The 27,528-nt window shown below is 41.8% G+C and overlaps 4 protein-coding genes across 5 annotated transcripts; 1 reads left to right on the top strand and 3 right to left on the bottom strand.

Annotated features, from left to right (window-relative positions):
• Positions 1-3,142: 3,142 nt before the first annotated feature.
• On the top strand, positions 3,143-15,742 carry dnmt1 (DNA (cytosine-5-)-methyltransferase 1; the record flags this gene model as incomplete). The annotated part of the gene is made up of 34 exons (XM_079233814.1): positions 3,143-3,189; positions 3,633-3,669; positions 4,321-4,428; positions 4,524-4,764; positions 4,872-4,944; positions 5,058-5,148; positions 5,281-5,312; positions 5,387-5,441; positions 5,772-5,855; positions 6,311-6,420; positions 6,545-6,663; positions 6,784-6,876; positions 6,953-7,104; positions 7,220-7,407; positions 8,450-8,630; positions 8,903-9,000; positions 9,253-9,397; positions 9,489-9,604; positions 9,684-9,885; positions 9,964-10,097; positions 10,193-10,372; positions 10,463-10,687; positions 10,773-10,965; positions 11,237-11,321; positions 11,406-11,546; positions 11,664-11,946; positions 12,058-12,199; positions 12,879-13,045; positions 13,166-13,343; positions 13,882-14,077; positions 14,168-14,331; positions 14,829-14,945; positions 15,326-15,419; positions 15,507-15,742. The coding sequence occupies 34 exons, from the start codon at positions 3,143-3,145 to the stop codon at positions 15,542-15,544; spliced, it is 4,509 nt and encodes a 1,502-aa protein (XP_079089940.1). The 3' UTR covers positions 15,545-15,742.
• Positions 15,743-17,375: 1,633 nt separating this feature from the next.
• On the bottom strand, positions 17,376-20,648 carry eif3g (eukaryotic translation initiation factor 3, subunit G). Of its 2 annotated transcripts, none has more exons than XM_079233487.1 (10): positions 20,561-20,648; positions 20,424-20,470; positions 19,507-19,595; positions 19,019-19,078; positions 18,820-18,924; positions 18,513-18,708; positions 18,295-18,408; positions 18,052-18,188; positions 17,632-17,738; positions 17,376-17,549 (listed from the first exon to the last, which is right to left on the bottom strand). In XM_079233487.1, the coding sequence occupies exons 1-10, from the start codon at positions 20,581-20,583 to the stop codon at positions 17,534-17,536; spliced, it is 894 nt and encodes a 297-aa protein (XP_079089613.1). In that variant the 5' UTR covers positions 20,584-20,648; the 3' UTR covers positions 17,376-17,533. The 2 variants fall into 2 exon arrangements, with proteins under 2 accessions (XP_079089613.1, XP_079089612.1); XM_079233486.1 differs by having other exon boundaries at positions 17,380-17,549; positions 18,295-18,411.
• Positions 20,649-21,549: 901 nt separating this feature from the next.
• p2ry11 (purinergic receptor P2Y11) lies at positions 21,550-22,494 on the bottom strand (the record flags this gene model as incomplete). The annotated part of the gene is made up of 1 exon (XM_079232880.1): positions 21,550-22,494. The coding sequence occupies one exon, from the start codon at positions 22,492-22,494 to the stop codon at positions 21,550-21,552; it is 945 nt and encodes a 314-aa protein (XP_079089006.1).
• A 784-nt stretch (positions 22,495-23,278) lies between these two features.
• On the bottom strand, positions 23,279-27,211 carry ppan (peter pan homolog). Its single transcript, XM_079232708.1, has 12 exons — positions 27,036-27,211; positions 26,535-26,705; positions 26,204-26,305; positions 26,042-26,092; positions 25,681-25,851; positions 25,388-25,464; positions 25,035-25,142; positions 24,814-24,937; positions 24,651-24,729; positions 24,347-24,476; positions 24,098-24,255; positions 23,279-24,014 (listed from the first exon to the last, which is right to left on the bottom strand). The coding sequence occupies exons 1-12, from the start codon at positions 27,048-27,050 to the stop codon at positions 23,488-23,490; spliced, it is 1,713 nt and encodes a 570-aa protein (XP_079088834.1). The 5' UTR covers positions 27,051-27,211; the 3' UTR covers positions 23,279-23,487.
• Between the last annotated feature and the right edge of the window lie 317 nt (positions 27,212-27,528).

Below are 27,528 nucleotides of genomic sequence, written 5' to 3'. Positions count from 1 at the left end.
GCAAAGTTACACCTGTAGATTACTTCAAAGATTGTTGTCCTTTGTAAGGTGGAACCACATTACTCTCCTGTACTGATATGTGTAAACATCAGGCTCACAGATCCAGACGGTGGAGCTGGAGACGGTGATCAGCTTCACTGCCAAACTCCACTGAAGCCAAGTTACCACGAGTGCTCCCTCAACTAAAACCAGGGCTATATATTCCCCATATAACCTTGCTTAAACCATTTGATTAACTACAAAGAAATGACATAATCTGCTTACATTTAATGCATGAAATTAACTTATTTGTAAGTGCTAATGTATGTATGATATACTCCAGCTCCCATCACTAACTACCCTTCCCTCATCTGGTCTCATAAATCTGTCCCTCTTGCTTTTACTGTTGTCTTTTGTATCTTAACAGTTTCCGTCGAGGAAGGCCTAATCAGAAAGCACATTTCCTGAAGTGAGTTGGCACTGATGCGTTTCATTCAATGTCAGCTGTCCAGCAGCTTTGACTAATGGGGCCGAGGTCCTGACAGTGTTGTAGCAACATAGCAACAATGTGTTGTTTCTGTTTGTGCCTTCCTCTTGGGGAAATTAGGCTGAATGTATGTATGAAGTGTTTGGGGCAGGCGCTCCATTGTTGACAGTATTATTGATCACCCTTTTTGAATTACCAAGTCATTGACGAGCAGAGAGTGGGATGAACAGGGTAGGTCACTCTCACTGTGAAGTCTTAAATAGCACCATGAACAAAAAAACTATGTTGTGAACATCCTGGTTTAATTTGCTGGCCATATGCCTTGTGCAGCTAAAGATGTAAACACGTCTCATCTTTCCAAAGACCCCTCTCCTCCCCAACAAAATACGAGAAGATCCGGTTCCAAGTGCACAGAGGGAGGGGGGATCTGCCCACCTGGGAGGTCACCTTCATCCTCATCTCTGACTTCCTACAACATGTCACTTCCTCCAGCCACAGGAAGTCCTGTTTTTCATTGTCCGGATCCTGTTGTTCAGGGTTACACTAACCGTTTTCCTGTGGACACACATTTGAAACTCTTCTCTCCCTCAGTGGTTTTGATATTGACATTTACATTTTAGATGACCAAGTAGAAATGGTGAAAAGCACTTTGGCAGCTTCAGTGATGTTTGCTTTCCCAGTTTTTTTTTTCCAATGGAGAGGTATTTTAAACTATGTACCTGTCCCTTCATTGTGTTGCTTGACTCTGTGATGTTTTCTAATAAATACATGAATAACTATGTATGTATGTAAGTATGTATGTATTTTTGTACAGTATGTATGATTTGTGTTGTATGAAATGTCTTGTGTGCAATAGCCTTTTGTGTCCAATAGCACGCTGCCTGTGTTAAATCGGTACAATCTGAAACACTAATGTAGGTACATAAACGTTTTGTTAATTGCATTCCCTTTTTTATAAAATAAATGAAATACTGAAAGAAATCGTTTTGTGCGTTTGAGTTTAAGTCTGATCTGCAAGCAACTTAATTGTAGCTGTGACTTCTCTGCAGGTCCTGAGACGCCTCTCTATTGTGCCTGCATCTGAGAAGTATTCCAAATGGAGCTTTAATCCAAACATGCTCTGACATGGTCAGAAAAACACTAGCTTCAACATGAAAGCCTGGAAGTGTACATGTAAATGCTGCTTGGCCATTAATCATGGCTCTCTTACCTAATCAAATTGTTCAATTGCTTAAAGGCTAATGCAAAACAGGGCTATGGTGGGAAGCTGGGCAGAAATCAGGGAGGCTAGAAATGGGGTGTGGTGAAGAAGAATGTCTATTTGTAAGATAGTTTGTCTGAGAGAAGCATAAAGAAAGGCCCCGGGAGAGGTTTTCGGGGTGAGGGGAGAGGGGAGAGACTGACTTATAGTGGCCTTGGGAGAGTTGGGCTTGTTTCCTGTCAGACATCCAGGATTCCTGGGTGGGAACATTGGCTGAATCAGCCCCAGGAGGCTGCGCTGCTGGGATGTCTGCCAAGTCTTTCCAGCGCCCTGCAGGATATGACATCAGACTCAGAAACCTGTAGGTGAAGTTGTATATACAAAAAACATTTCAAGTCAGCACACACAATGTGGGTTTGTCCCTGCAAAAAGAACACAAAAAATAGACATGGAGAAAACACAACACACGTATTTATCATCTCTATTAGATTATGTAAATATAATACACAAGTTACCTGGAAACTAAAATTGATCACTGCTTGATTAATAGTCTATAGGTCTATAGATTGAATTTATCTAATTGGAACTGGCGGTAATTGTGGTCAGGTTTGATTTGTATGTATAAAATATGACGGAGAGGAATCTTAATCATGATTTGATTGACAACCTATATTTGCGGATTATCAATGATATAGTGCCGCCTTGTGGTTGAATGGGCGTATCGTCAAATTTGAATGACATTTTCTCCTAAAAAGTATGTAACTATAGGTCCACCAAAAAAAATCTTAGAAATCGCTCAAATGTACATCTGTATGTACTTGGAAAAGAGAGAGACAAATAGAGCCCCATTCTAGATCGGAACCATAAACATAACCTTATATTACAGCAGTCTCGAGTCATCTGGAGCTGTTACCATGCACTAACACAACTACTAGATTGTTCACTGCAAGCACAATGGCATCTATTATTATGGTTCATTCAAAAGTACAGATAAGCTACCTAAACATACTTATCTCAAATGCAGACAGTTATTGACATTATAGCTCATTAGTAAACCGCATTCAGATTGCTTCCGCCTGGTCAGTCGTCCAAAGCATCTAGAAAACAGTAGGGGTAAATCGAGTTAGTTGTCAATTTAAAGAAAATTATATTTTTCCCAAATACAATCACATGCCCATCATACTTTGTGTTTTGATAAGATATTTATAATACGAAAATGGGTTTCACATTCAGACGATGTAATCAGGAGGGAAATATTACACAGTATATTGAAAGTGTTTTACCCCCACACCACTGAAGTGGTACAGTCCACAACACCCGGGTTTCCGCGCGAAAAGACGGCCCGCGCGCCCGAATTGCTTATAGTATCGTTGCAAGCGACGACGGGCAAACACTCTGGGAGCCAGCGGCCAGTTTTAGCTGATTTTAACGCAATTTTATCGTTTTAATCTCACTCGTTGAGCTCGCTGTTCGCTATGCCGTCCAAGACTTCCCCGTCTCTGCCAGAGGATGTCAGGAAAAGGTACGTTAACGTCTCTAACCTGAATGCTAATATTGTCCTGATGTCGTGTTCTTTGACGTCTTGGTCACAAAGGCACAACAACGTAAATGAAACCCCGTGTCACCAGCTACTCTGGTCCTGTCCTGGCTGTCATGAGCATCGCTGTCCCCCTTTTTACCCTTTTAGCTTTTATTAGCAGCCACGGCTAGCGTTAGCTTGTTGTCACTTGACAGTCGGGTTTGATGCTGCATTAAGGTACCGCTCGAGCCCCGTTATCGTTAGCCGCTTAGCATCTTAGCCTGTCAATGGATGGAGCAGCGTGGGAGATTTGGCGCCACTCAGGAAGTTTTGTTACCTTTTTTTTTATTCTGCTTCTCGCTGTCAACACTAGAGTTATCGCTACAGACGTGTTGGGGAAACGTGCGCGTGGTAATTTAACGTGGCGTTTGTTTTGACGTTCACAGGCTGCAGGTGCTGGATGAGGATGGCTCTTCAGACGAGGTGGGTTCTGTGTCTGTTTGTTCCTCTTGGACGTATTTAAGGGTTCACGTTCCTCTGCTGCTCACTAACTGCTCTTGATATTGACAGTTAAGTTTGGGTTTCTAAAGCTCATTGGACGTGATTGTAGGTCCAGTGTCTCGTCAACAAGCACTGCCCCTGATTTTCTTTTCACTCAATTCTGCAATATTGTCTCTTAATTATAATGTATTAATTTGAATGAGTGTCTAGATGTGCTTAAAGAAATTAACTGTTCACATGATGCCATCAAGATGCAAATCAAATGGATGCACCATGGATGCCCTGCATGTCAATAAATTGATATAGATGTAATATCTCAAACTCTATCACTCTCCAGTGTCCGTTCAGTTAAGCGCTTGATGGCGTCAACCTGAAGTTGAGTGTTTTTGTAAAGCATATGCTGTCGGATGTTAAAGCTTTTGAAATATAATCAAAATATGCAGCGCTAAGGCTATTGGTAACAATGCATTGCTTTGATTATGTTACGCAATGCATTTTAGGACTATAGTATTAGTCACACTTAAATCACAACATGTATTATATGGTAGTATTTTTAACTTCACTGCCTATGAAACTGTCTTTTTAAAATGGAGCTTTTCTAACCAGATCTTTTTCCCTAAAATGCCTTTCCAGGATCATGTGAAGGAGAAGCTCAAGTTGGTGCAGAGCTATTTGCATGTAGATGCTCAGGACCAGCTGACCAGCCTGGAGGAAAAAATGAAAAGTTCAGAGATCTCAATGGTTGGTGACACCTTAAAGAGATTTTAATCATAACTAATCCTGAAATGTCACCTCTGGTTATTTCTGCTGTGACGCATGTCATGTACTTTCCTCAGGAGGTCTACATCTCTAAAGTAAAGACCTTGCTGGGAAAAGAGCTTTGTCTCGAAAATGGCTCTCATGGTGACGACGTGGAGCAGAATGGAAAGACAAATGTTCTCACAAATGGTTCTCACAAAGATAAAGTAAGTGAAGATGCAACCATGGACGTACAGGAGGAAGAGGAGGCGGTCAAGTCGCCAACGGCTTCCAAAGGGAAAGGTGGACGCAAGAGCAAAACAAATTCTGACACTAAAAGTAAGTTTGAGTTTGGCATGAAACTGCATTTCCAGATGGAAACAAAGCACAAATTAAGTAATTTAAAACAAGGGTTTAGGATTAATTTAATCTTTTCTTCATTGCAGAGTCTCCAGCCAGTACCAGGGTTACAAGAAATGCTGGAAAACAGCCATCCATCATGTCAATGTTCTCTAAAGTGTGCGTACATTTTATCTTGTAATTTATACTCATTCAGCAAAAACAAAAAAAATGCACACATTTTACATGTACAAGTCTTTATTGTTTTTTTTAAAAGAAAATCTGTCTTGCAGTCAGAAGCGAAAATCTGATGACTTAAATGGAGAAGCTGCTAATGGAGAAAATGAAGTGAAGAAAGAGAAGGACGAAGATGATGTTGAGGAGGTGAAGCATTTTTTTTGTACCAGTGATGTTTAAACATTAAGGGCTGTAATTTGTAAATGTCTGGGATATAATAACACTGACAACCCTTTTAAAAAAAACATATATTTTTTTAATCTGTTGTAGTCTCAGCAGGAGAAGCGCCTTAAAGTGGAATCCGATGACAAGTAAGTAATTTTCTCCCTTAACATTAGTGATGGCGTTTACACAAGTGAACCTACTAATCGTTTTCTTTATGCAGGGCTGTGCCAGAAAAATCAGAGAGTGAGATTACTAAACCGGTTTCTGCTGCAAAGGTAATGACTTGTGTTATTGATCTCAGTGTCGTAGCTGTAAATGAGGTGTCTGCAGGTCCTCAAAGCCTCTGAACACCCACATGGGTGTTTCCACTTAATCTGGCTGTCCTGTGTAGGTTGAAGGTGAAGAGAAGCTGTCTAATCAACCAGATTAACTGAAAACACCTGTGTGGGTGTAATCGATAATATAATAATATATTACAGCAGAACCTGGATATCTAACTCAAAGAAAACTTTCTACCTAAAACTGTCTTAGACCAAATGTGTAGTACTTGCATTGATGTTTGCCTACTATGCTTATACTATCTTTTTATTCATTTTTTTTCCCAGACACCACCCCCAAAATGTACAGACTGCAGACAATACTTGGATGACTCTGATCTCAAGTTCTTTCAAGGAGATCCTGATACTGCGGTGATTATTTTATTATTCAAGTCCTCACTTGTCTTTTGCATGTAGTTTGTCACATGAAACCATTTATAGTGTTAATTGTGTGTATATGTTGCATTTAGTTTTAACATTGAAGTTTTGTTTTTGAAATTTCGTAGCTTTTAGGGGCACCCCAAAATAATAAAATGCATATTTTCCTCTTGCATGTAGTGCTTTTTTTCAGTTGATTTAGTTTGAGATATCAGCCTTAGATGTGCCTTTTCTGCAATATATTTATGGCATTAAAAAAAAAAAAAAACTCTATTAGTTTTCTGTTGTCCTTTTGAACAGAAGTCAAGTGCCATATAATCCAATGGTATTCGAGAGTAGGTTGACATCTTGAAAACTCGGCCACGCTCACCAAAACAATCTCTATTGATACACAAATAATGTGAATTGAGCAGAGGACTTTGAAACTAAAACAGTTCTGCTCTCTTCAGCTGGATGAACCAGAGATGTTAACAGACGAGCGTCTCTCCCTGTTTGACTCCAATGAGGATGGATTTGAGAGCTATGACGATCTGCCACAGCATAAGATTACAAACTTCAGGTAAGTTATTATTCTCAGACTTGAGCGTTTTAAGTGACACTCGGCTTGCTGGACTCCTACGGCTACAAGCTTGTTGCGTTAAAACACCTGACTTGGTTGTGGTGTTATCTCGTATGTCTTGCAGCGTGTATGACAAGCGTGGCCATCTTTGTCCATTTGACGCTGGACTGATTGAGAAGAACGTGGAGCTCTACTTCAGCTGTGTTGTCAAACCCATTTATGATGACAACCCGTGCTTGGATGGTAAGAAATCCCACATTTCAAGAATGGAAAAGTTTTCTTATAAATAGTCTTATTTTATTTTTTTTACAATTTAAGCAGATGTTAACATGTGGGATTTTTTCTTTTTTTTCTTTTTCCCAGGTGGTGTTCCTGCCAAGAAGCTTGGACCCATCAATGCTTGGTGGATCACTGGTTTTGATGGTGGCGAAAAGGCTTTAATTGGTTTCACTACAGGTGGAAAAGTTTCCTTCTCCAAATTCTCATGGTTTTGTCTTTATGATGTTCTAACAGTTATCTCTTCATTATCCAGCTTTTGCTGATTACATCCTGATGCACTCCAGTGACGAGTACGCTCCCATTTTTGCTGTGATGCAAGAGAAGATCTACATGAGCAAGATCGTGGTGGAATTCCTCCAGAAGAATCCCGATGCTTCTTATGAGGACCTTCTCAACAAGATTGAGGTGAAGATTTGTGGTTAACGGGTTTCCTGCCAAGTTTATGTATTCGGTTAACCAGGTGGCTGTCGCAGGTCTGTAATAAGCCTGTCCAATCAACTTCTGTTTCTCTGGCCCTCAGACAACCGTCCCTCCTGCAGGGCTGAACTTCAACTGCTTCACGGAGGACACGCTGCTGCGCCACGCCCAGTTTGTGGTGGAGCAGGTGGAGAGCTACGATGAGGCCGGCGACCCTGATGAGCAGCCCATCATTGTTACTCCCTGCATGAGAGACCTCATCAAGCTGGCAGGAGTCACTCTCGGAAAGAGGTAATGCTGAAAGATGATTCTGATTTGTTTTTTCTATTGTACCAAGGAAGCTTTCCAGAGCTACTTATGGTCAAAGTGAAAACAACATTTAACTTGGTGAAGCTGAAAATGAGGCTTCAGTCAAGTTTTTCTGGCAGAAGCACCGTTGCAACACAAATGCTTCAGGAAGTTATCCACTTTTTTTGTTGCTTGTATTTCTGCTCCTTGTTATCCCTAATGTCTAACATTCCTTTGACATTTCCTAACGCAGCATGCTGCTGTACTGGTAGGTCGGCCTTGTGAATGCATCCTCAGCTTGTATGGTGGTGTGTTGGTGTGAAAGAAGCTAAATGGACCAAAAGAGCATTATACCAGAGTTCACGCTAGAATCTGTTTTATTTTTGGGGTTTTACATTGTGGTTTATTTAAATTCATCTAGCATATTTTAATTCTGGCCATTAGCCAAGTGCCTGTAAATCAAATAAACTGACTCCAATAAACATAAAATTCAGTTTTGCTCAAATATGCCAAATGCTTTCCTGCTCCATATTGCAGTCAAGCAAACTGTCTGTACATGTGGCCTGTACATATGAAAACGGCCCTTAACTTTTGAGTTTGATATTTTTTACTTGTATTAATATAAAACAAAGTTGAGTTGTACCTGGGCTTTCAGTAAACTATAGTTCATATCAGTGAATTTAGTGAGAAAAGCAGCTCAAGTTTCATCTTTGTGACATTTACAAGAAGAATCCTCAGACGGCAAAGTTTATTTATATAATGTCCTTTTGCCAGATGAGATCAAAACACTATAAACCATCAGTCGGAACACTGTTAGTGTTTTATCAAAACTTTATTGGCCAGTTGAGTCTAAGGGGAACTCTGCGTTGAACATCTTTACTGTGCCCGTTTGGTTTTGTTTGCTTGTTTCTGATGTTGCATGGCCTGATGCTGTGGTGATTGGACAACCAGGGGCTTCATGATGCCATCCCTCCACATACCATCAGGTGTTTGTCGAGACAAATAGACCAGATTCCTCTGAACACAAGTTTTCTTCTGTTGACAGGAGAGCTGCCAGAAGACAGTCCATTCGTCACCCAACAAAGATCGAGAAGGACAAGGGGCCGACGAAAGCGACCACGACCACGCTGGTGTACAAGATCTTTGATACCTTCTTCTCTGACGAGATAGAGCAGAATGATAAAGACAGTGCTGCGGCCAAAAGACAGCGCTGTGGCGTCTGTGAGGTAAGTGATTATGAAAGTGAAGCCGCATTGTTAAAACGACAATTTCAGTTTCTGATATGATATCATATTGCTGTGAAAACATTTCCTTCAAACGACTGTTTATTGTGAATCGGCTGATGAATGACATCAGTGTCAGATCAGCACTTGTACTCTCTGATACCAGATCAAGCTTTTCAGACTGTATCAGATGCTCTGATAATATTGATATCGGAACATTTGTGTCCTTTATAATACAGAACAGTTGAAATACAAACTTTTTGTTTGGTCTTCAGGTTTGCCAAGCTGCTGATTGTGGCAAGTGTCCCGCTTGCAAGGACATGATCAAATTTGGGGGAGGTGGCAAAAGCAAACAGGCTTGTAAGCAGAGACGGTAAGCGTGTCTTCTGATCAGTTTATTCTATAAATGACATAAAGCTGCTGCCTTCTCGATATGTTTACAAACTTTCTTTGACTAGTTTCTCACTTTTTTTGCTTGCTGTTTAATCAACAACAAAATTGAAATGTACAATTTTCTTTCTTTTTTTTTAAATGTTAAGGAATGATTCCTTCTTGTACTTTGACATGGACCTGTTACCCTTTATTCCTTAATTACTGTTTTGCTGACATGCATCTATTTGTTTAGATGCCCAAACCTCGCAGTAAAGGAGGCTGAAGATGATGAGATTGTTGTAGAGGATGTTCCAGTGGAGAAGGCGAAGAAGGTTATTCATGCTAAGAGGAAGAAGCAGACCCAGTGCAAACTGTCTTGGATCGGAGAGCCTGTTCAGGTGTTTGTCGCCTCCCTACTTGGTTGTTAAAGGTTTTTTTTCTGTCGTGTATGAGGATCCAGCAGTGTATAAATTAATTGGTCTCCTTCAGACTGAGGGGAAGAAGCAGTACTACAAGAAGGTCTGTGTGAATGACGAGGTGTTGGAGTTGGGCGACTGCGTCTCAGTTTCATCAGAGGATCCAACAATGCCTCTGTATCTGTCAAGGTAGGACTTATTTTTTATTTACTACTATGAAACAAGTTGTACCTGTCTTGTATAAATCTAATGACGTATTCATTCTCAGAATCTCATCTCTGTGGGAGGACAACAATGGGAAGATGTTTCATGCCCACTGGTTCCATCGTGGGACTCAAACGGTGCTGGGAGACTCTTCTGACCCGCTGGAGCTCGTCATGGTGGATGAGTGTGAAGACATGCTGCTCAATTATGTGCAGGGCAAAGTTAACGTCATGTACAAGGCCCCGTCTGACGACTGGTTTATGGCGGTAAGTTAACTTGTCTGCGGGTTTATTTGCATTTTGTGAAACCGTTTTCTTGATCTCATGGTTGCGTTTGTATTTCAGGGTGGCATGGATTTGGAAATCAAGGTGATTGAGGATGACGGGAAGAGTTTCTTCTATCAGTTCTGGTACGACACGGACTACGCCCGCTTTGAAACTCCTCCCAAGACCACGTCATCAGAAGACTGCAAGTTCACGTAAGCACCATCCACACGTGTATCTGTGCAGTACCTGTGATTGTAGCTTGGGTGTTCTCCCTTTACCTTGTGGATATGTTCCCTTTTGCTCTCAGGTTCTGTTGCAGCTGCGTTAGGACAAAAGAGAAAGAAGAACGGGAAAGGGCTCGTGCATTTGAACCACTAACGGACAAAGACCATGACTCCAAGGCTCTGTATGCTCTGGCCTGCTTCAAAGGGACGCAGTTTAAAGTGGGAGACAGTGTCTATCTGCATCCTGACGCGTTTGATTTCGCGTGAGTGAAGGGACTCAAAATGTTTAACTCTTAACGAATACAATGAGGAAAATCTAAACGAGACTCACTGCCTCCTTTTCTGGCCATCAGTGTGAAGCCGGCGAGTCCAGTGAAGCGCTCTCATAGGAAAGAGGATGTGGATGAGGACTTGTATCCAGAATATTACAGGAAGTCCTCAGACTACATCAAGGGGTCAAACCAGGACGCTCCAGAGCCCTTCCGCATCGGGCGCATCAAGGAGATCTTCTGTCAGAAGCGTAGCAACGGGAAAGCCGACAGCTCAGAAGTCAAACTGCGACTCTACAAGTTCTACAGGTAAAATACATCACAACTGGGAGTTTGGTCTGTAACTAATTATTGTTCAGAATTAGACTGAACCGGCTTTTGTCTCCTCTCCTAGGCCCGAGAACACTCACAAAGGCGTCAAAGCCAGTTACCACACGGACATCAATCAGCTGTACTGGAGCGATGAAGAGGTGACCGTCAGCATGACCGAGTTGCTCGGCCGCTGCCAAGTAGAATATGCAGAAGACCTGAATGAATCAGTCCTGGACTATTCCAGTGGTGGATCTGACCGCTTCTATTTCCTGGAGGTACAGTTTTTAATTTATCTGCATTATTTCAGATTTGATAAATGACAAAAGGGAAAACATAATTGCTGTGCAGATGAGTTGCATATACCCTTTTACATCAGACTTAATCAAAAATATGCATTACGTCTTTGCTAAATGTCGAATATGAAAACAGTATTAAAAAATTATATGCGCTAAATTGGAAAGATTGTTGAAAGTAAGGTAATATAATGCTCATATTTGTACATGTATTTTAATGCAGTGTGTTCTTGTACATATTCCTCTATCGCAGGCCTATAATGCAAAATCAAAGAGCTTTGAAGATCCTCCAAATCATGCTCGCTCTGTTGTCCGCAAAGGAAAGGGCAAAGGAAAAGGTAAAACTACACACATTTTCTTACTTTGAAATTGGTTTTATGCTCACTGAAATCCTAACCAATGATCTCATTGTTCTCTACAAGGTAAAGGCAAAGGAAAGGCTGCCGCTGCACAGGAAGCACAGGACTCTCAGAATGAACAAGAGGCTCTTAAAGTGCCCAAATATCGCACCCTGGATGTGTTTTCTGGCTGCGGTGGACTCTCTGAAGGCTTCCACCAGGCTGGTAAATGCTTGTTCCGTGTCCCTCGTGAAATATGTTTCGCATGTTTTTGTTTTTTGGCAGCTGCCGTTTTAATTTTTCCAATCTGATGCTGAAAACGTGACTGTTGGTTTCCTTTAGGTATGACAGAGACTCTGTGGGCCATAGAGATGTGGGAGCCTGCAGCACAGGCCTTCAGGCTCAACAACCCTGGCACCACAGTGTTCACGGAGGACTGCAACGTCCTGCTCAAGTTGGTCATGTCTGGGGAGAAGACGAACTCTCTCGGCCAGAAGCTGCCTCAGAAGGGTGACGTGGAGATGCTGTGTGGAGGACCGCCCTGCCAAGGGTTCAGTGGGATGAACCGCTTCAACTCTCGCACCTACTCCAAATTCAAGAACTCACTCGTGGTCTCTTATCTCAGGTTGGTGTCTGTCATCTTGACCCTCTGAGATTTATTGTAAACGTTTGACCCCTACTGCAGAGAACCTGCGTCATCATGAGTTCACATTTAAAATGTTTTCCCCTCTTGCAGTTATTGTGACTACTACAGACCCAAGTTCTTCCTGCTGGAGAATGTGAGGAACTTCGTCTCATTCAAAAGCTCGATGGTCCTGAAGCTGACTCTACGCTGTCTTGTGCGCATGGGCTACCAGTGTACCTTTGGCGTCCTTCAGGTGGGTCAGACTACAGGTTTTTATCGTGACTTAAAACAAAAATAAGCAGTGAAATATATTAAGTAAATAAAAACATCCTTTAAGAAAAAACTATTTTAAAACCGGCAATTTTATTTATCTTTTTCTTTATATATTTAGCTATACAACTATCACAAAAACGAGACTGCAGGAATTTCCATCAAGTCTCTTGACATTGAACCACAGAAATTGACCTGACATTCCACGAGAGGGAGCCATGCTGCAATTAATCGCTATTAGTTTTCACATTTAAGTTGTGTCCTGTAGACTTGAATTGTATTTTGATCTAATGCCGTTTAACAAAGCTGTCCTGGAATCTACTTCTATAAATGGCACGATGCAAATGATCATGGTGGAGCCTGATCATTAGCTCTCTGTGCACAAATACTGTCTTTTAACCAAATGTAGCCTGTAGTGGGAACAAAGAAAATCTCTTTTTTAAATGTGTTTTTTGTGTGTAAATTGTTATGGTATTTAGTTAAACATGTGCAAATGTTATTTTAACAACTTCCTTGGACCCCAGGATGGGAACGACCGCTTTGCTCATAACAAAGTTTAAACTTCACTTTTCCCCTCCCAGATTGAGGGAAAAAATAGTCAAATATGCCAATATTTGTCTGCTTTACTGGTCCACTAACGTGCTCGATGCCGCCCTCTTCAGGCCGGTCAGTACGGTGTTGCCCAGACCCGCCGCAGGGCCATCATCCTGGCTGCTGCTCCTGGAGAGAAGCTGCCTCGTTATCCTGAGCCGCTGCATGTGTTCGCTCCCAGAGCTTGTTCTCTGAACGTGGTGGTGGACGAAAGGAAATACGTCAGTAATGTCACACGGTAATGTGAACATCTAGTACCTTAAGGGCCTATAATCCTAGATCACAGGCTTTTTCAGCTCAACTGGATCATAACCAAGTATTTTACGTGACTGTATACTAAACTGTCTGTCTTCAACAGAGGTAACGGAGGAATCTACAGAACCATCACTGTCAGAGACACAATGTCTGACCTGCCAGAGATCCGTAATGGAGCCGCTGGGCTGGAGATCTCCTACAACGGAGAACCTCAGTCTTGGTTCCAGAGGCAGATCAGAGGAACCCAGTACCAGCCAATCCTCAGGGATCACATCTGCAAGGTGAGCCGTCTCGCACTTTGATATGTGGTGGGGTTTATTTTGGCCCAGCCCAGAAGTTGACCTTGCACTGGTTCCTTCAGCAAAAGATTGTATTTATTTTGTATTATTATTATTATTATTGCAGAAAAAAACTGTGGCAAATAAGTTTATGATACTATAAACACGTTTAGGATTTTTGACTAGACCAGAAGTAAGAAGTCTAATGTTCGCGTATAAACCAACAAGGCCGTAAAGGAGGACAAGTCGGCATGACGACGTTTAATGTCCCTGACAAATCCTGTCGTCTTGTAAAAGCTAAAGAAACTTTAAAATCCCTTCAGTTTGTTAACCACAGATCTTATTTCAGGCATCTGACTAAAAACAATAACAACATTGACTTTGACGGGGGATGGAAGTGTAACTGTGCCGACTCGTTTCTGTGTCTTAGGACTCGCTCCTGCAGAACTCTATTTAGTTATTAACATGAAGTAAATGTGTTCTGGTAATGTTGGATTGGGATCCCTTTAAGTTTCTAACCCAAGCCCTTGTGTGTCCTCAGGACATGAGTGCTCTGGTTGAAGGGCGCATGCGTCACATCCCCTTGGCTCCAGGCTCCGACTGGAGGGATCTGCCCAACCTCGAGGTTCGGCTGAAGGACGGCACCATGACCAAGAAAGTGCGCTTCTCGCACGCCGATAAGAAGAACGGCCGCAGCAGCACCGGTGCTCTCCGAGGAATCTGCGCTTGTTCAGCCGGTACGTATGTCTAGTTTTCTACTTGGAACAATGCCAGAGCTTACTTTTTTTGTTTTTGAGGCATCTCTGATTATGTTGCCGCCATTTTAGGGAGTCCGTGCGACCCTGCAGACCGACAGTTTAACACCCTGATCCCCTGGTGTCTGCCGCACACTGGGAACCGCCACAATCACTGGGCCGGACTCTACGGCAGGCTGGAGTGGGACGGCTTCTTCAGCACTACTGTTACCAACCCTGAACCCATGGGCAAGCAGGTACAGCAACTTGTTCATGAATGAGTTTGAGGAAAAACTCATTTCAGCCAAAATATTGCTGAACTGGCACAAATGTCCTTGGATGCTGCGTTTCAGACAACTCGGAGGTGGGGATTTTCCAACGTATCATCTCCAGATGTTTTTATAACATTTTCCTGATACCTTTTGTGTAGAGAAGATAACTTTCAGAAATTGATTTTGTAACTGTGTATAATATGTAAATGCAGGCAAATGTGTGTTGCATTTTTGCTTGACGATTAAACATTTATTTAAAGTGCGTCAGACGACGACTTTTCATGACGTGGACATGGATTCGCCCTCATCTTACCATCTGAGTACTATCATACTTTTTCTAGGAGGTTGTAAGGCAGCGTTCCTCATCAGACTTATATATATATTTTTTTTTTAAGGAAAACATGTTAATATGACAGCTTGAATTGATACCTGTAACCGATTTTGGGCCTTTTTGAATCTACATCTGAGCATTTTTACTTCAGGGTCGTGTTCTGCATCCTGAGCAGCACAGAGTGGTCAGCGTGAGGGAGTGTGCGCGCTCTCAGGGATTCCCCGACACGTACCGCTTCTTTGGAAACATCTTGGACAAACACAGACAGGTAAAGATCCCGACGGAAAGCTTTTCTTTTTTTGGTCCAGAAATCCACCGTGCGAACTAGTTGCTGTGTTTTGGGAGGATCTCTGTTTAAGGGATAACCAACTGTTAAATAAAAATATTTTCAAAACATTTAATCTGAAGACTAATGTGAAAGACTCTTCACATGGCCATTCCATTAAAAAAAAAATGCTGAATCCATTTGAACATTGAATAGATATTCATATTTTGTGTAATTTCTTTAATATATTGTAATAGTTTTATTTTACTCTTGCCGTACTTTGCCTGTTTCTCTTTGTCGTTTTCAGCAAACCTCCAGACATGGTTCTGATTCTGACCTTTGAAACTGTCAGATTGTGTAATTGGTTCTTCCCGTTTCTGCAGGTTGGAAATGCCGTGCCCCCCCCTCTCTCCAGAGCCATCGGCCTGGAGCTGAAGAAGTGCGTCATGGAGAGAATTAAGGAGGAACAAGCGTCAGGTGACTCATCTGACTCGGCTCTATGTTCCTGATTGACGTGTGACATGAATATGCAGATTTCCTAAAGCATTTCTCTCTCCTTCACAGAGACCGTTAAACAAGAGAAGATGGAGCTCTCCGACTAGTTCCTGCTTCTCTTCCAGCAAGAATCGGTTCCACAAATGTTGGCAACGTTTCTTTTAACAAGCTGGTTTTTAATGGGGTCAGTGTGACCACCATGGACTGAATTCTGTGCCGTGCCATTCAATGTTTTTTGTTTTAACTGCTTTTAATCATCATGTGGAATAAATTGTATGTAGTTTTTATATGTGTAATATTTCAAATAAAGCTCTTATGAAATTCATTTGAACTTTGTATTAAAATTTACTTTAAGCCGTTAAGGAAGTGACGTTAATAAAGCCGGTATTAAAGGTTAAATATTTGTTTTTAGCTATGTTCACACCTAGAATCTAATCCAGACTACCTAAATCGATTTGGGAAACGTTGCAGTTTATCTGGTGTGATGTATAACAAACTAGGGATATTTAGTTTGAGTTTATTTACACACTTGCTTCCTAAAATGCAACACTCTAAGATTCTAAAAGGACAGTGAAAAGCAGAAGTGATATACTATAGATGGTAGCAAAAAGTGCAGATGTTTAGATTTTTAATTGGATTCTGAGATGTTTGTTTCGATTGTTTCACTCTTGAACCTCAGGCCGCGTTACCACAGCAATCTTAAAGTATTGCTTTTATGCTGCATTGTCCATTAGCTAATGCACCACCCTCTCCACAGACTACTGCAGGGACAGCTGAGCACTTTTTCTCCAATTGACTCATCCAGCGCTGCTGTCACAAGGACCGGTACAGGAGACCATTCCTGTCCACTGCCATTAGACTTACAGCAAATCACCTCTGGACAGATCCTGTCTATTGATTCAACATCAAGTCACTGTACATATTGTTGGAGCCAAAATGGGGTTTTGTTTGAGGGAAACAGTGAATGGGGACATGTAGTTCCTTTATTTGAACACATGGGGGCACATTCAGCTCAAAGGGCATATAGGCGAGTGCCTGCTAATGAACAGGAAGCACAATAGTTTTTGACCAGTCGAGTCAGCTTCTCGTGCGTTTTCAGCCAAGATTAAGTGTTGTGCTGCATCATGTAAGCCATAACTTAATTCAAGTGTATTGGACATGGCAGATGTGTGCTATGGTGTCAGCAGAGAATAAATGGATCAAAGAGACAGTGCCCTGGACATTGGATTTGTTTGTGGCAAGAACACGTGTCCGAACATGTTCTCTCATTCGCCCACCTAGTAGCTCTAAGTCTTAAATAGGTTACGGTTAGAGCTTCTATACTTATATACACTGCATATACTTTTACACTAGTTTAATTTCCTATACTCAAATTTGTTGCATAGAGTATTTTCATTATGTGACAAACACATTTCCCCTTGGGATGATTAAAGTATACATCTATCATTTGGTTCTTGAGCTTTAAACGATTAGACCACCCCAACTTGTTTATGGGCAGGGTTTGTTATCCGTTTCAGAAAACCGGTTGGCCTTTGTGTTAAACTCTTCAGCCGAGTGAAAATCATAGCATATAAGAACATGGTAGCAGCCTTATGAAATCTCAACTGGGCCTTTTATTTAAATGACTGGCAATTTTGCAGTCTGTCAGTATCGGTATTTCTGTATCTGTTACATCTTTATTTGTTAATCCAGTTTCTGAATCTCTATCCATAAAAATGTACCAATAGTTATAGTATCCCATTAACTTTATTCATAAATTGCTCTTTCCACCCATGAAAACCAGCACAGATGTTCAAATGTGGCTTTTAGACATAAGCATTCAATGCATCGGTATGAAGCGCTCCGCGTACACCGATCTCAGAACTGGGATCTGACCAGGTTTCTAGTTTCAAGCCAATGAGTGAAGCTTCAAAACCGTTTTAAGAAGTGACGGTTAAGTCAGAATAAAATATGCCCTTTAATTTTAAAGCTACACAAACTAGAATGAAAATGATAAGGAGATTGTGACCATGTGATTCTTTTTATTTAGGTAACAGCCACGTTTTACCACAACAATAAAATCTGGCATCATCATCGAATGGATTCTGATGGATTCCTCAGTTGTTTGACGGCCTGCAGAGAAATAAAATAAATATGGTTGGCAGCAAGAACAAGAATGAAAATAGACTTCAACAATTAACTGACAATAACTTACTTAGCCCATTCAACATTGAGAATAAGATGATCATATCCGAATCCTGAAACTCCTGCGATGGCTCTGGATGCATCCTCCCGACGGTGGAAACTGATAAAGGCGAAACCCTGCGGGACATAAAGTAGTTTAACAACTGTTCCATGCTGTGTTTCTGATCCGTCAGTTGTTGGCAGGTCCAGCTAGTTTTTAAACACAAATCTACATGATACTTTTGTTTACTAGATACCAATAAACCAGTCAACATACCATCTTCACCGTGTTGCACTTGTGTACAAATTACAAATGATGTCTACAATCTATAAACTCGTGAAAGAACGCCTGCTTTAACATTTCCCCTTTCCTCCTCCATGGAGTTGTATTTATGCCTTTAAAAAAATATATACATGTGCAGGTTTTTCTATTCTTCAGATGAACACTGACCTTTGACTGTCCAGTATTCTTGTCCTTGGCCAGATAAATCCTGGAGATGGAGCCAAATGGTCTGAAGAGCTCCTGCAAGTCGGTCTCGCGGGTGTCCTCCGACAGATTGGTCACACGAATAGTGGCGTTGTCATCCGCTGTCAAATGTGCACACGTGCTGGTTATTCTGAGCAATGCTCTTGCTACTGGATAATGAATCAATTGAAGAATGGGTGCGTAGGATGAAAAGGAGGATCAACTTACAGCCACCTCTCCGGTTGGGCTGCATGGACTCCCCTCTCCGCGTGCTTCCATCCCTCAAGCTCGGGGGAACATACTTCCCAGTCTTGCTCGCTGCAGGCTGTGCAGGCTCTGCCTCTGCTGATCAAAGAGAAGCAGAACAAGCCATATTTGTCAGAACTTAAGCCCATCGAGTCTAACAAATCTAAATCTTGACCATGTGCATGGTGAGCTGATGGTACCTGAGCCAGCGGGCTTGACAGTGTCTCCGGTGGTAAGCCCAAGCTGTTCAGCCAGCTCCTTCTGCATCGGTCCCAGGGTGTCCTTGTACGGACAACGGGTGGTCCAATGGTCGCCTTTGCAAATACGGCAAGACACAATCTTCTGTCCTTTCAGTTTGTTCATGGGATCTTCATCCTGGTCTGTGGCGTTCAAGTCCTGCAAGAGGTCAGATGAGGCGTTTAGTCACAAGCTAAACAGTCAAGTATGGACCGTTTCTGCATGTATTATGCAGAAATAACCATTTAAACGGCCCAAATGGATGCTCACCTCCTTGCTGGAGATGAAAGTCATGAAGACGTCGTCACTGACTGTGGTGGTGGCAACATTAGGACCAGCTGCATCAAACTCAGAGTTGCCAAATTTCTTCCAGTTCTGAAATGTGAGAAAAATATAATCCATGATGCTCGACTTTACCCAAAGTCTTAATTTCAAAGTGAATAAAACTCAATTCAGTTTCAAAGCGAACCTTTCTCCTGGCAACAGCTTTTGAGGCTTTCCTTGTTTCAATCTTGAAGGTCCGTATGATCTAGAGGACAAACGGGCAGAAAATACGCATTTCATTTTCATTTCACGAAGGCAAAAATGCCCAAATATTTGAAATTTACAAACTACTGTGGTGCCGTCGTCAACTTCAAGGATTTTTTTCTGTTGTTACTGTCATCAATGAAAATGAATGACAGAGAACCTATGATATGCAGACCAACGTATGACGACCTCTATTGGTGTTTGTGTTACAAGCTAAATGTAAAAAGGGTTAACGTTTCTTCCATCAAAAAAGGAAAAAACTATACGTCTAGTGAGCTTTACTTGCCCAGTTCTGAGGTTTGATAGAAGAACAAAGAAACGCCTCTTCACCAAACTACATCCACTAAGAACAAGATCTCTTCTAAACCCGTTCAAAGCTGCACACATGCAAAACAATAGCTTAACACATCTTAGTCAAACGTAGCTTACCTTGGTCTTCTTTCCATCCTCATCTATTTTATATTCCGTGATAGTTTTTATATTTCCTTTGATGATTTCCTTGAGGGGTGGTAGTGTGCCTGACAAAATAAATAATAAGTCAACTTAGAGTCAGAGAAATTAAAAACAAACAGTTTTACTTGCTCTCTTGCTAAAGACTTTAGAGTGTGTTTGTCAGATATAAAATAAACAGACATCAGGTGTCATCTCTTGATCATATATCATTAATTAACCAAGGACATACATATACACACATATATATATACGTGTGTGTGTGTGTGTACACATATATACACATTTCTAAAGCCAGTAACACAGACAGCTACATATATACACATTTCTAAAGCCAGTAACACAGACAGCTACACACACACACACACACATATATATATATACACACATATATATATATACACACATATATATATATACACACACATATATATATATACACACATATATATATATACACACATATATATATATATATATATATATATATATATACACATATATATATATATATATATATATACACATATATATATATATATATATATATATATATACACACATATATATATATACACACACACATTTCTAGTGCCAGTAACACAGATAGCTTGCTAACGTTTAGCACTATAACGTTCCCGGTGAATGACGCCGCCTACGTCACATATGTCGGTTAGCTAGCTACAGGTTTCTTCAATAAATGTGGCATTTACGTAATTCTATCAAACGTATAAATCAAACCTTTTAAACATTAGATAACCAACACATCACTGGTACGCATGTATTTTATCTCGAGTAATACGCCCGACCACCACGTGCCGGAGGAAGCCGCCTCTCCGGCCTCCTCCAGCGGACACCAGAGATGTAGCTTTAGCTAGCGGACGTTACTACTTTACCTTCATCTACTTCCTCTTCGACTTGGTCGGCCCAGCTGGGCTTGGAGCTGGAGGAGAGATATTAAAAGTACATATTAGATCGATAAGATATCTCCATTATATGTTGAATATTTTGTTCTGTACATAAAACCACTCACTCGTCGTATTCCATCGACGGCATTTTCTCAGCTAGCTTAGCTTCCGGGCCGTAAAGAGCGGAGCACCGAGAGCCGAGTGTAGCCCCCAACACGCACTTCCGGGATTTAAACTTCGCAATAAAAGCACCACGTTTTAGCTTCACAATAAGAGCCTCGTTTCTTAACCGTTGGTTTCAAACTAACTTCTACTGGTGGGAGTGTGAAACCAATATGTAGTCATGTATGAATCTCGCTTTATATTATATTATAATATATGATATCATATGAGGACAATGCTTGATATAGGACAGAGGGGAAAAGTGACAGAGGTGGTGGTTGTGTCCATACATAAGACCACAAACAGTTATTTGTGTCTACCAGAATAACATTTCTGCAGCTGTGATGGACCCTCTGTTTGGTTCACACATGCAAGAGCTAGAAGTAGCAGAGCTAGAAGTAGCAGAAGTCGTTATTGGCAGATCACTTCTCAGCCTACAACTGTTTTTTAAAACTTTTGGTTTCTTTTCTTTGTTTTTACTGCAAAACACTCAAATTCACACAGGCACACCCACAGTGCCATCAATTTGTTTTAATTATATTGACTTACTTTCTCTTTGCTTTATTGCTTTATTTGGTAAGTATTCAGGTTTTTGTCACTATTTTCGAGCCAGGCTGTGACAGCTGCGCATTTTTTTGTTGCTTTTCTGCCATTTTGTTTTGTTGAGTATGAATGTTCATTATTCAACTTTCAAAGAAAAATGGAAAGAAAACCTAGAATTCATAAACACATGAACTGGGTTGAGAACATTGCTTCATTAAAACACTTTCTCAAAGACAATTATTCTGTAATGAAGCAAAATGCAAAAATGCAAATCAATTGTGCAGAATTGTAGTCTAGACAAACTGAAGCAGAATTAAAACGAAGCACATTAAAGCAATAAATACATATTTATTACAGAGGACTACAGCATGAAAACAAGATGAACTTCTCAGAAAAGCTGTGAAGCTCTCTACTTCCTCCTCACCCCCCTGTGGTCCTCGTCCTCTGGGCTCTTCCCACAACAAGCCACTCGCATACTGTCGAACAGAGCCATGTACAGGATGGGATGGATGCACATGTTCAGAGTGGCCAGTCCCTTGGACACCTGGTACGAGTCATACACCCAACAGTCAGAGGTGTGGCGACCACGCATCTTCCTGTGCATGTGATAGAGCTGGAAGACGTGGTAGGGCACAAAGGAAATGGCATAAAGCACAAGCACCGATGAGACCAGCAGGGCGACCTTACGCTTCTCCAGTGTGGTGATGTTGGCGTTCTTCCACACCACCGAAATCACCACACAGTAACAAGAGAAAGTAACCAGGAAGGGAACCAGACAGCCAAACACAGCCAGGAAGGTCCTGTAAGCGAAGTGAGGGCCTTCATCACCGGGCTTCTGGTGACAGAAGGACACACACAGAGTGTTGTCGTTGTTGTTGTGCGCATTGGGGCAAACGGAGGCGAAGTGCAGCACGGGGCAGGAGATGACTCCCACGAGGATCCAGATGAGGACACTGGCGGCCTTGGCGTGGCTGGGCTCGACGTGGGATCGGGTGAAGAAGGGGAACCGCAGGGCCACGCAGCGGTTCACGCTGATCGCCATGATGAAGAAGATGCTCACATACAGGTTGCAGGTGAAGAGGAACCTCTCGATTCTGCACACGGCGTCGCCAAACACCCAGTGCTTGTCCCACGCGTAGTAGACGATGAGCAGAGGCAGGGTGAGGACGTACAGGAGGTCACTGACGGCCAGGTTGCAGGCCAGGACGACCCCGGTGTGCCAGTTGCGTCTCTCGCGGACCACCAGCAGCCACAGGGCGAACAGGTTTCCGGTCAGGGCCACGAGGAACTCCACGCCGTACACGGAGGGCAGCAGGTCCTTCTGGAACTGCTCACACGAGAAATTATGCTGCATCTCGATTTCAGCAGACATTTGTGTTACTCCCAGTTTTACAGTTCAAAACCTGTAAATTTAAGTATGTTGATTAATATATTTATATAAAAGTCTTATGTTAAGTGCAGTTCATGTTTGCGAAGTTAGGCAGATACCTATTTTGAGACAATGGGCACAGATATGTAAAAGACCCCGCAGATTCAAAGAGACATCCGCTTCGTAGATTTGTCTCTTTCGTCGTAATCGTAGATATTCTAAGTCTCTTTGGGGTTGAATTATTTCCCTTTTGGGGTTATTTTCCGCCCCAAATCTGTGGTAATTTGTGGTAGTTGCACAACTTTACTCAGAAACCTCGTATCCAGTCCGATCGTTCAGTAATCCGTCCAGGAAGTTAGGATGCTTTCTTTTGAGGTAACACATACTGTATTACACTAAATGTTAGAAAATTATACATTTTAAATGCAAACAATCAATTTAACCCGTATAAAAAAAATATAATTCAGAAATGTAAACGCTAACCTCTACTTACCACGAGGCAGCTTTGCAGAGCACCGCGCTGTGACTTATGACTGAGAGTTGATTTCCTGTGTGATAACGGTAAAAGAAGCATGAAGAGCTTCAACCAAGCTGAGACATGCAAGTGGGAGGTGGAGGGCTTGTAGAAGTCAGAAAACCACTTCCTCTTGCCCTCTGCAATTACGCAACTCAAAGTAAAACTATGATGGCAGTGAATATGGGAGACCAATTGTGATAAACAGCCTTCAGTGCCCTGAACTAATAACTCTGACAAGACTAAAATCAACTATAAGTTGGTAAGATCATTTATTGAACAAGTACAATTATTATACAGTGTGGAAAATATATAACTTTTGTTCTCCTCTCTCCTTCTGCAGATTTTCAGCAAGAAATTACAAATTGTCACAAACAAACATCCCTCACTGGGTGTTTGCTGCCACCTGGAGGCCGAGCATAGAAACACATTCAAAGTCATTCAAGTCCCGAGAGAAGAGGAGTTCAGCCTTTTCCCTTCCTCTGTTTAGAGCCATGCTTCTTGAAGGCCGGCTTGCCTTTCGTGCCTTTAGATTTGAAGGATTTGTCCTTATTTTTATTTCCACCAAATGTTTTGTTCCCTTCAAAATTCTTCTTCCCGCCAAATTTGTTATCCCTGTCGCCAGGCCTCTTTGCTCCGAAAGCCTTTCCGCCAGGATTCATTTTCCTTTCAAATGGTTTATCCCCGTCTCCAGATTTCTTCCATCCCTTTCCTGTTTTGTCTCTGTATCCTCCTGGACCGTTTCTCTTGGGTGATCTTGTGTCTCTGTGTCCTCCTGGACCGTTTCCCTTGGGTGATCTTTTGTCTCTGTATCCTCCTGGACCACTTCCCTTGGGTGATCTTGTGTCTCCGTATCCTCCTGGACCGCTTCTCTTTGGTGATCTTGTGTCTCCGTCTTTTCTAAATGGTTTACCCGGTGACATCTTCCTCTTCTTGGCAGGTCCCTGAGTCCTCTCGGAGCCATACCTCCTCTTTTTAGTGGGGAACATGTCTGCACAGAAAACATAGTTTTGGTCAATAAATACATTCAAAACAACCCTGAAGAGCTAATGATCAAAAGCATGTTATATTCACCTTCATCTGGCTCCTGTCCTACAGCCTGTCTGTAGTACTCCACCTCATCATCAGATTCAACATCAGCAACCTGATTGTCCGGCAGTCCGGGATCCTCCACCTCACTGTCCTCTTCAGCCTCCGCCTGTTTCTTCTTTATGCCAGCCAGGCTCCTTTTCCTGTTAGGAGGGAAAACATTAAGTGTTACACTGAAACAATTTAAAAAATGGCTACAGCAGAAAGGTCACATTATGTACACGGCCATATTACTTGTTTGCATCTCGTTTTTCCTTCTTCTGAGCAACATTCAGTTCCTGATTTTTCCGGCGACCGGCCTTCTCTTTCAGCTGGGCCTCCTTCCTGTTCAGGATCTCCTGGATTTCCTCCTCCGTCTTGGAGACTTTTAAACAAAGTGGAAAACAACTTCTAATTAGAAGACACATTTTTATCAGGTCGTCTTTCGATGAATTAGTTTAGTTTTGAATAGACAGTCATAGAATTCATAATGATTTTTGTCATCATGTACATAAGAACGTACTAAACAAGATAAAAGAAAGGACAGGAGTGAACTTACTCGTGGTATGATAAAGAATGTTCCCCTCTCCCATGCCTTCCTCAATCTTCGACAGTTGCAGAGTCATGCGAGGACCAATCTGAGGACAACACAGGGTAACAATTCAGATGCCATCCGAGCATTTTCACATTGTTTAACGGCTTCACTCCCTCAGCCCTCTCACCTCGGTCAAACGGACGGCACTCTGCTGGGACGCCATGTTGCCTCGGCCGGAGTAGACCTGTGGTAGTTCGGTTATGTTGTGCTCCCCGTCTTGCTCTGCTTCACTTTCTGAGAGGTTCGCCCCCCTGAGAGACGACGGAGCAAAAAAATAGTTGCAGATCATCAAACTACGCGCCTTTTGACCGCAAGACTAAAACAATTGTACCACCACGAGAACCTTACTTCATCATCAGCTCACTGATGTCCTCAAACTTGCTCATGTTTGGGAACCTCTCCTGCATCAGCTTCTTGACTCCACGGCTCATGCCCACAGGGACGACCTTCATGCTGCTGCAGGTTGGCAACACGATCATGCGTCAGTGGGACGTTTACTCAATAAAATACAAGTCATGTGGTAATTGTGTGGAGGCCCATCAGTGCGTTTACTTTGAACATACATCACTGAACAGTCAAGTCGAAATCTGTCATCATCGGAGCCAATCTCTTCAGTGCTTTGTCCACAAAGTCAATATTTTTGCTTTCAACAGGACTGAGAAAACAATGACTTCCTGAATGTATATGACAATATTACTTACTAGTGACGGAATTCAATTTCCTGGGTCTCTGGGTTGTAATTCAGCAGCACACACCTCCTGATGTTATTGAGGCTTATCTGGAAAACAACAGCATCCGTTTTTTTGTTGCTAGAATTCAGGGTAAAAAGTTTATCACGCTGAAAGACTTAAGACTCAGAAATCAGAAAGCGTTTACTTTTAAGGCATCTTCAAAGGGAATCTCAGAAGACTATACTCTCATCATGTCAACAAGGCTTTAAATCTCAAGTCAACCAACGTGACAACGATGCAATAGGTTTGCAAGAAGAACATACCTTGTGCACATTAATGGAAGGAAACATGTTCTGAAACATGGTGGCCATGAGTTTGACATGCATGCCATCAGATCCAAAGTTATTGAGGATGAGTAGCGGATGTTGTGTGAACTGCTGATCATGCATCCGGTGCTTCTTCAGAGATGAAACCACATCTTTGACAAGAGTATACTGAAAATAAAAAAAGTTAAAAAGTCTTTAAAAGGAGTGAGAAAGAAATTAAGAGTTGAAAAATGACTGACAGCTTGGGCACATCAGTGCGTTTACTTTGAAAACATCACCAACAGTCAAGTATTAAAATGTCATCATCATCTGAGCCCATCTATATACTTGCGTTTTAACCATGCGTTCATATATTTACCTTGAGCAATCGGAAATGAAGTGTGGGACCTTTGGGAAGTCTGGCAAGTCTCTGAAAGCACAATAAATGGGTTGTTGAATGGTGGTACAGACTTTACACGGCAAACCTGTAAAGTCCTTTAGTACCCAAGAGCTGTTTTCCCATCGTGTGAAGTGATCTTACCATGCTGACGGAGCTAGGAGTCTTGCTGAACATCATGAAGTGTGTCACTCCTAGTGGTCCTGCGATAGCGACAAAGTCCTTCAGGACATTCTTCTTCCTAACCTAGTTACAAAAAAGCACAAACGGGTCAAAACAGTGAATGTGACAATTAAGCTTACAATTTAAAATATCTCAGGAAAACCTACACACTTTCACTCAAATGTTCAAATAAGTCTCACATCTACACTTGTGATGTCATTTAAAGCGACGGAATGAGCGACCGAAAGCACATGGCCTCGTGCAGCAGTGTGAACAGTCGCGTCTGTGCTGAGGTGTTAAAAGTTGGACAAACCTTCAAAGATTCGGCAGTGAACGGCTCCATGACTCTTCGCACGTCCACGATGAGCTGGCCCACGTTCTTCCCAATCTGACCCCGATTAAACACGAAGGAGTGGGGCACAGCGGAGTAGGTCTCCTCTGCCACATGGTTAGCTGTGGCTCGGGACTTCTTCTGGTTCTTAGTCTAAAAGCAAAATATCAATATATTGGTTATCATGAAAATAAAAAGGAAATTGACATGCGACTGATTCTTGTGTGGTTTTGATTTTAATTACGATAAAGGCTGATTTAACGAAGTTGATTTAACAGTAGGCTAAAATACAAGCTAACATGCAGGATAAACCCACTCTGACAGGCACACGTCCAACACCCGTTCCCTGCAGTAACTGAGTTTATAATTATACATAGTTTACAAAGTCATTAAAAAAAACGACTACCGTTAATAGAGTCTGTTACGCTCACGTCAGGCTAACGCTTCACTTGAGGCTAACTTGCTCGCACAGGCCTCACTTACCTTCGATTTCCCCATTATTCAGCGAACTGTAGAGCAGGTAAAGCTAGTCAACAATCACAACGTTGACTGTTACTTCACTATCTTTTAGCTTTCAATAAAAATTACGTTCATTATGACCGTTAAATGTGGACAACTAGCTACAGTTTTACCGAACGACGTTTTAACGACGAAGCCAACGCAACACGTTCCACATGCTTCCACCGCCGTGTGTCACACACTAATGGTTCCGTTTGGCGGAAATGTCTTGGCGTTTATTGAGTTCCGAGGAAAAGGGATCCGCATCCAGCGTCTGCAACAACAAAAAACGTTAACTGTGTAGAAGTGCGTAGTTACGCTAATTAATACAGAATCCGGTTTTTAATGATCTTAATAAAGCGACAACAAATTGAGTAAACGTGTAACAATGATATAATGGGTAAGTTAGTTAAACTCACTTTAACACTTTAATGATAAACTTGAAAAGGTTTTTATTAATATAAACTGTAAACTATTC

The sequence above is a fragment of the Taurulus bubalis genome, assembly GCF_910589615.1.
Source record: "Taurulus bubalis genome assembly, chromosome: 17".
In the NCBI taxonomy this organism is placed as follows: Eukaryota; Metazoa; Chordata; class Actinopteri; order Perciformes; family Cottidae; genus Taurulus; species Taurulus bubalis.
This window is presented reverse-complemented; position numbering and strand designations above follow the sequence as displayed.

What these genes read in the sequence shown, in the direction of transcription:
- eif3g (XM_079233486.1), bottom strand. Translation starts at nt 20,583, where the DNA reads ATGCCGTCGATGGAATACGACGA. An exon ending in CGAAGAGGAAGTAGATGAAG is followed by an intron (nt 19,596 to 20,423) that starts GTAAAGTAGTAA and finishes TTATTTTGTCAG; the next exon opens with GCACACTACCACCCCTCAAG. An exon ending in TGTCAAGCCCGCTGGCTCAG is followed by an intron (nt 18,412 to 18,512) that starts GTACCATCAGCT and finishes CTCTTTGATCAG; the next exon opens with CAGAGGCAGAGCCTGCACAG.
- ppan (XM_079232708.1), bottom strand. An exon ending in TCACTGCCGAATCTTTGAAG is followed by an intron (nt 26,306 to 26,534) that starts GTTTGTCCAACT and finishes TTTTGTAACTAG; the next exon opens with GTTAGGAAGAAGAATGTCCT. An exon ending in TTCATTTCCGATTGCTCAAG is followed by an intron (nt 25,852 to 26,041) that starts GTAAATATATGA and finishes TTTTATTTTCAG; the next exon opens with TATACTCTTGTCAAAGATGT.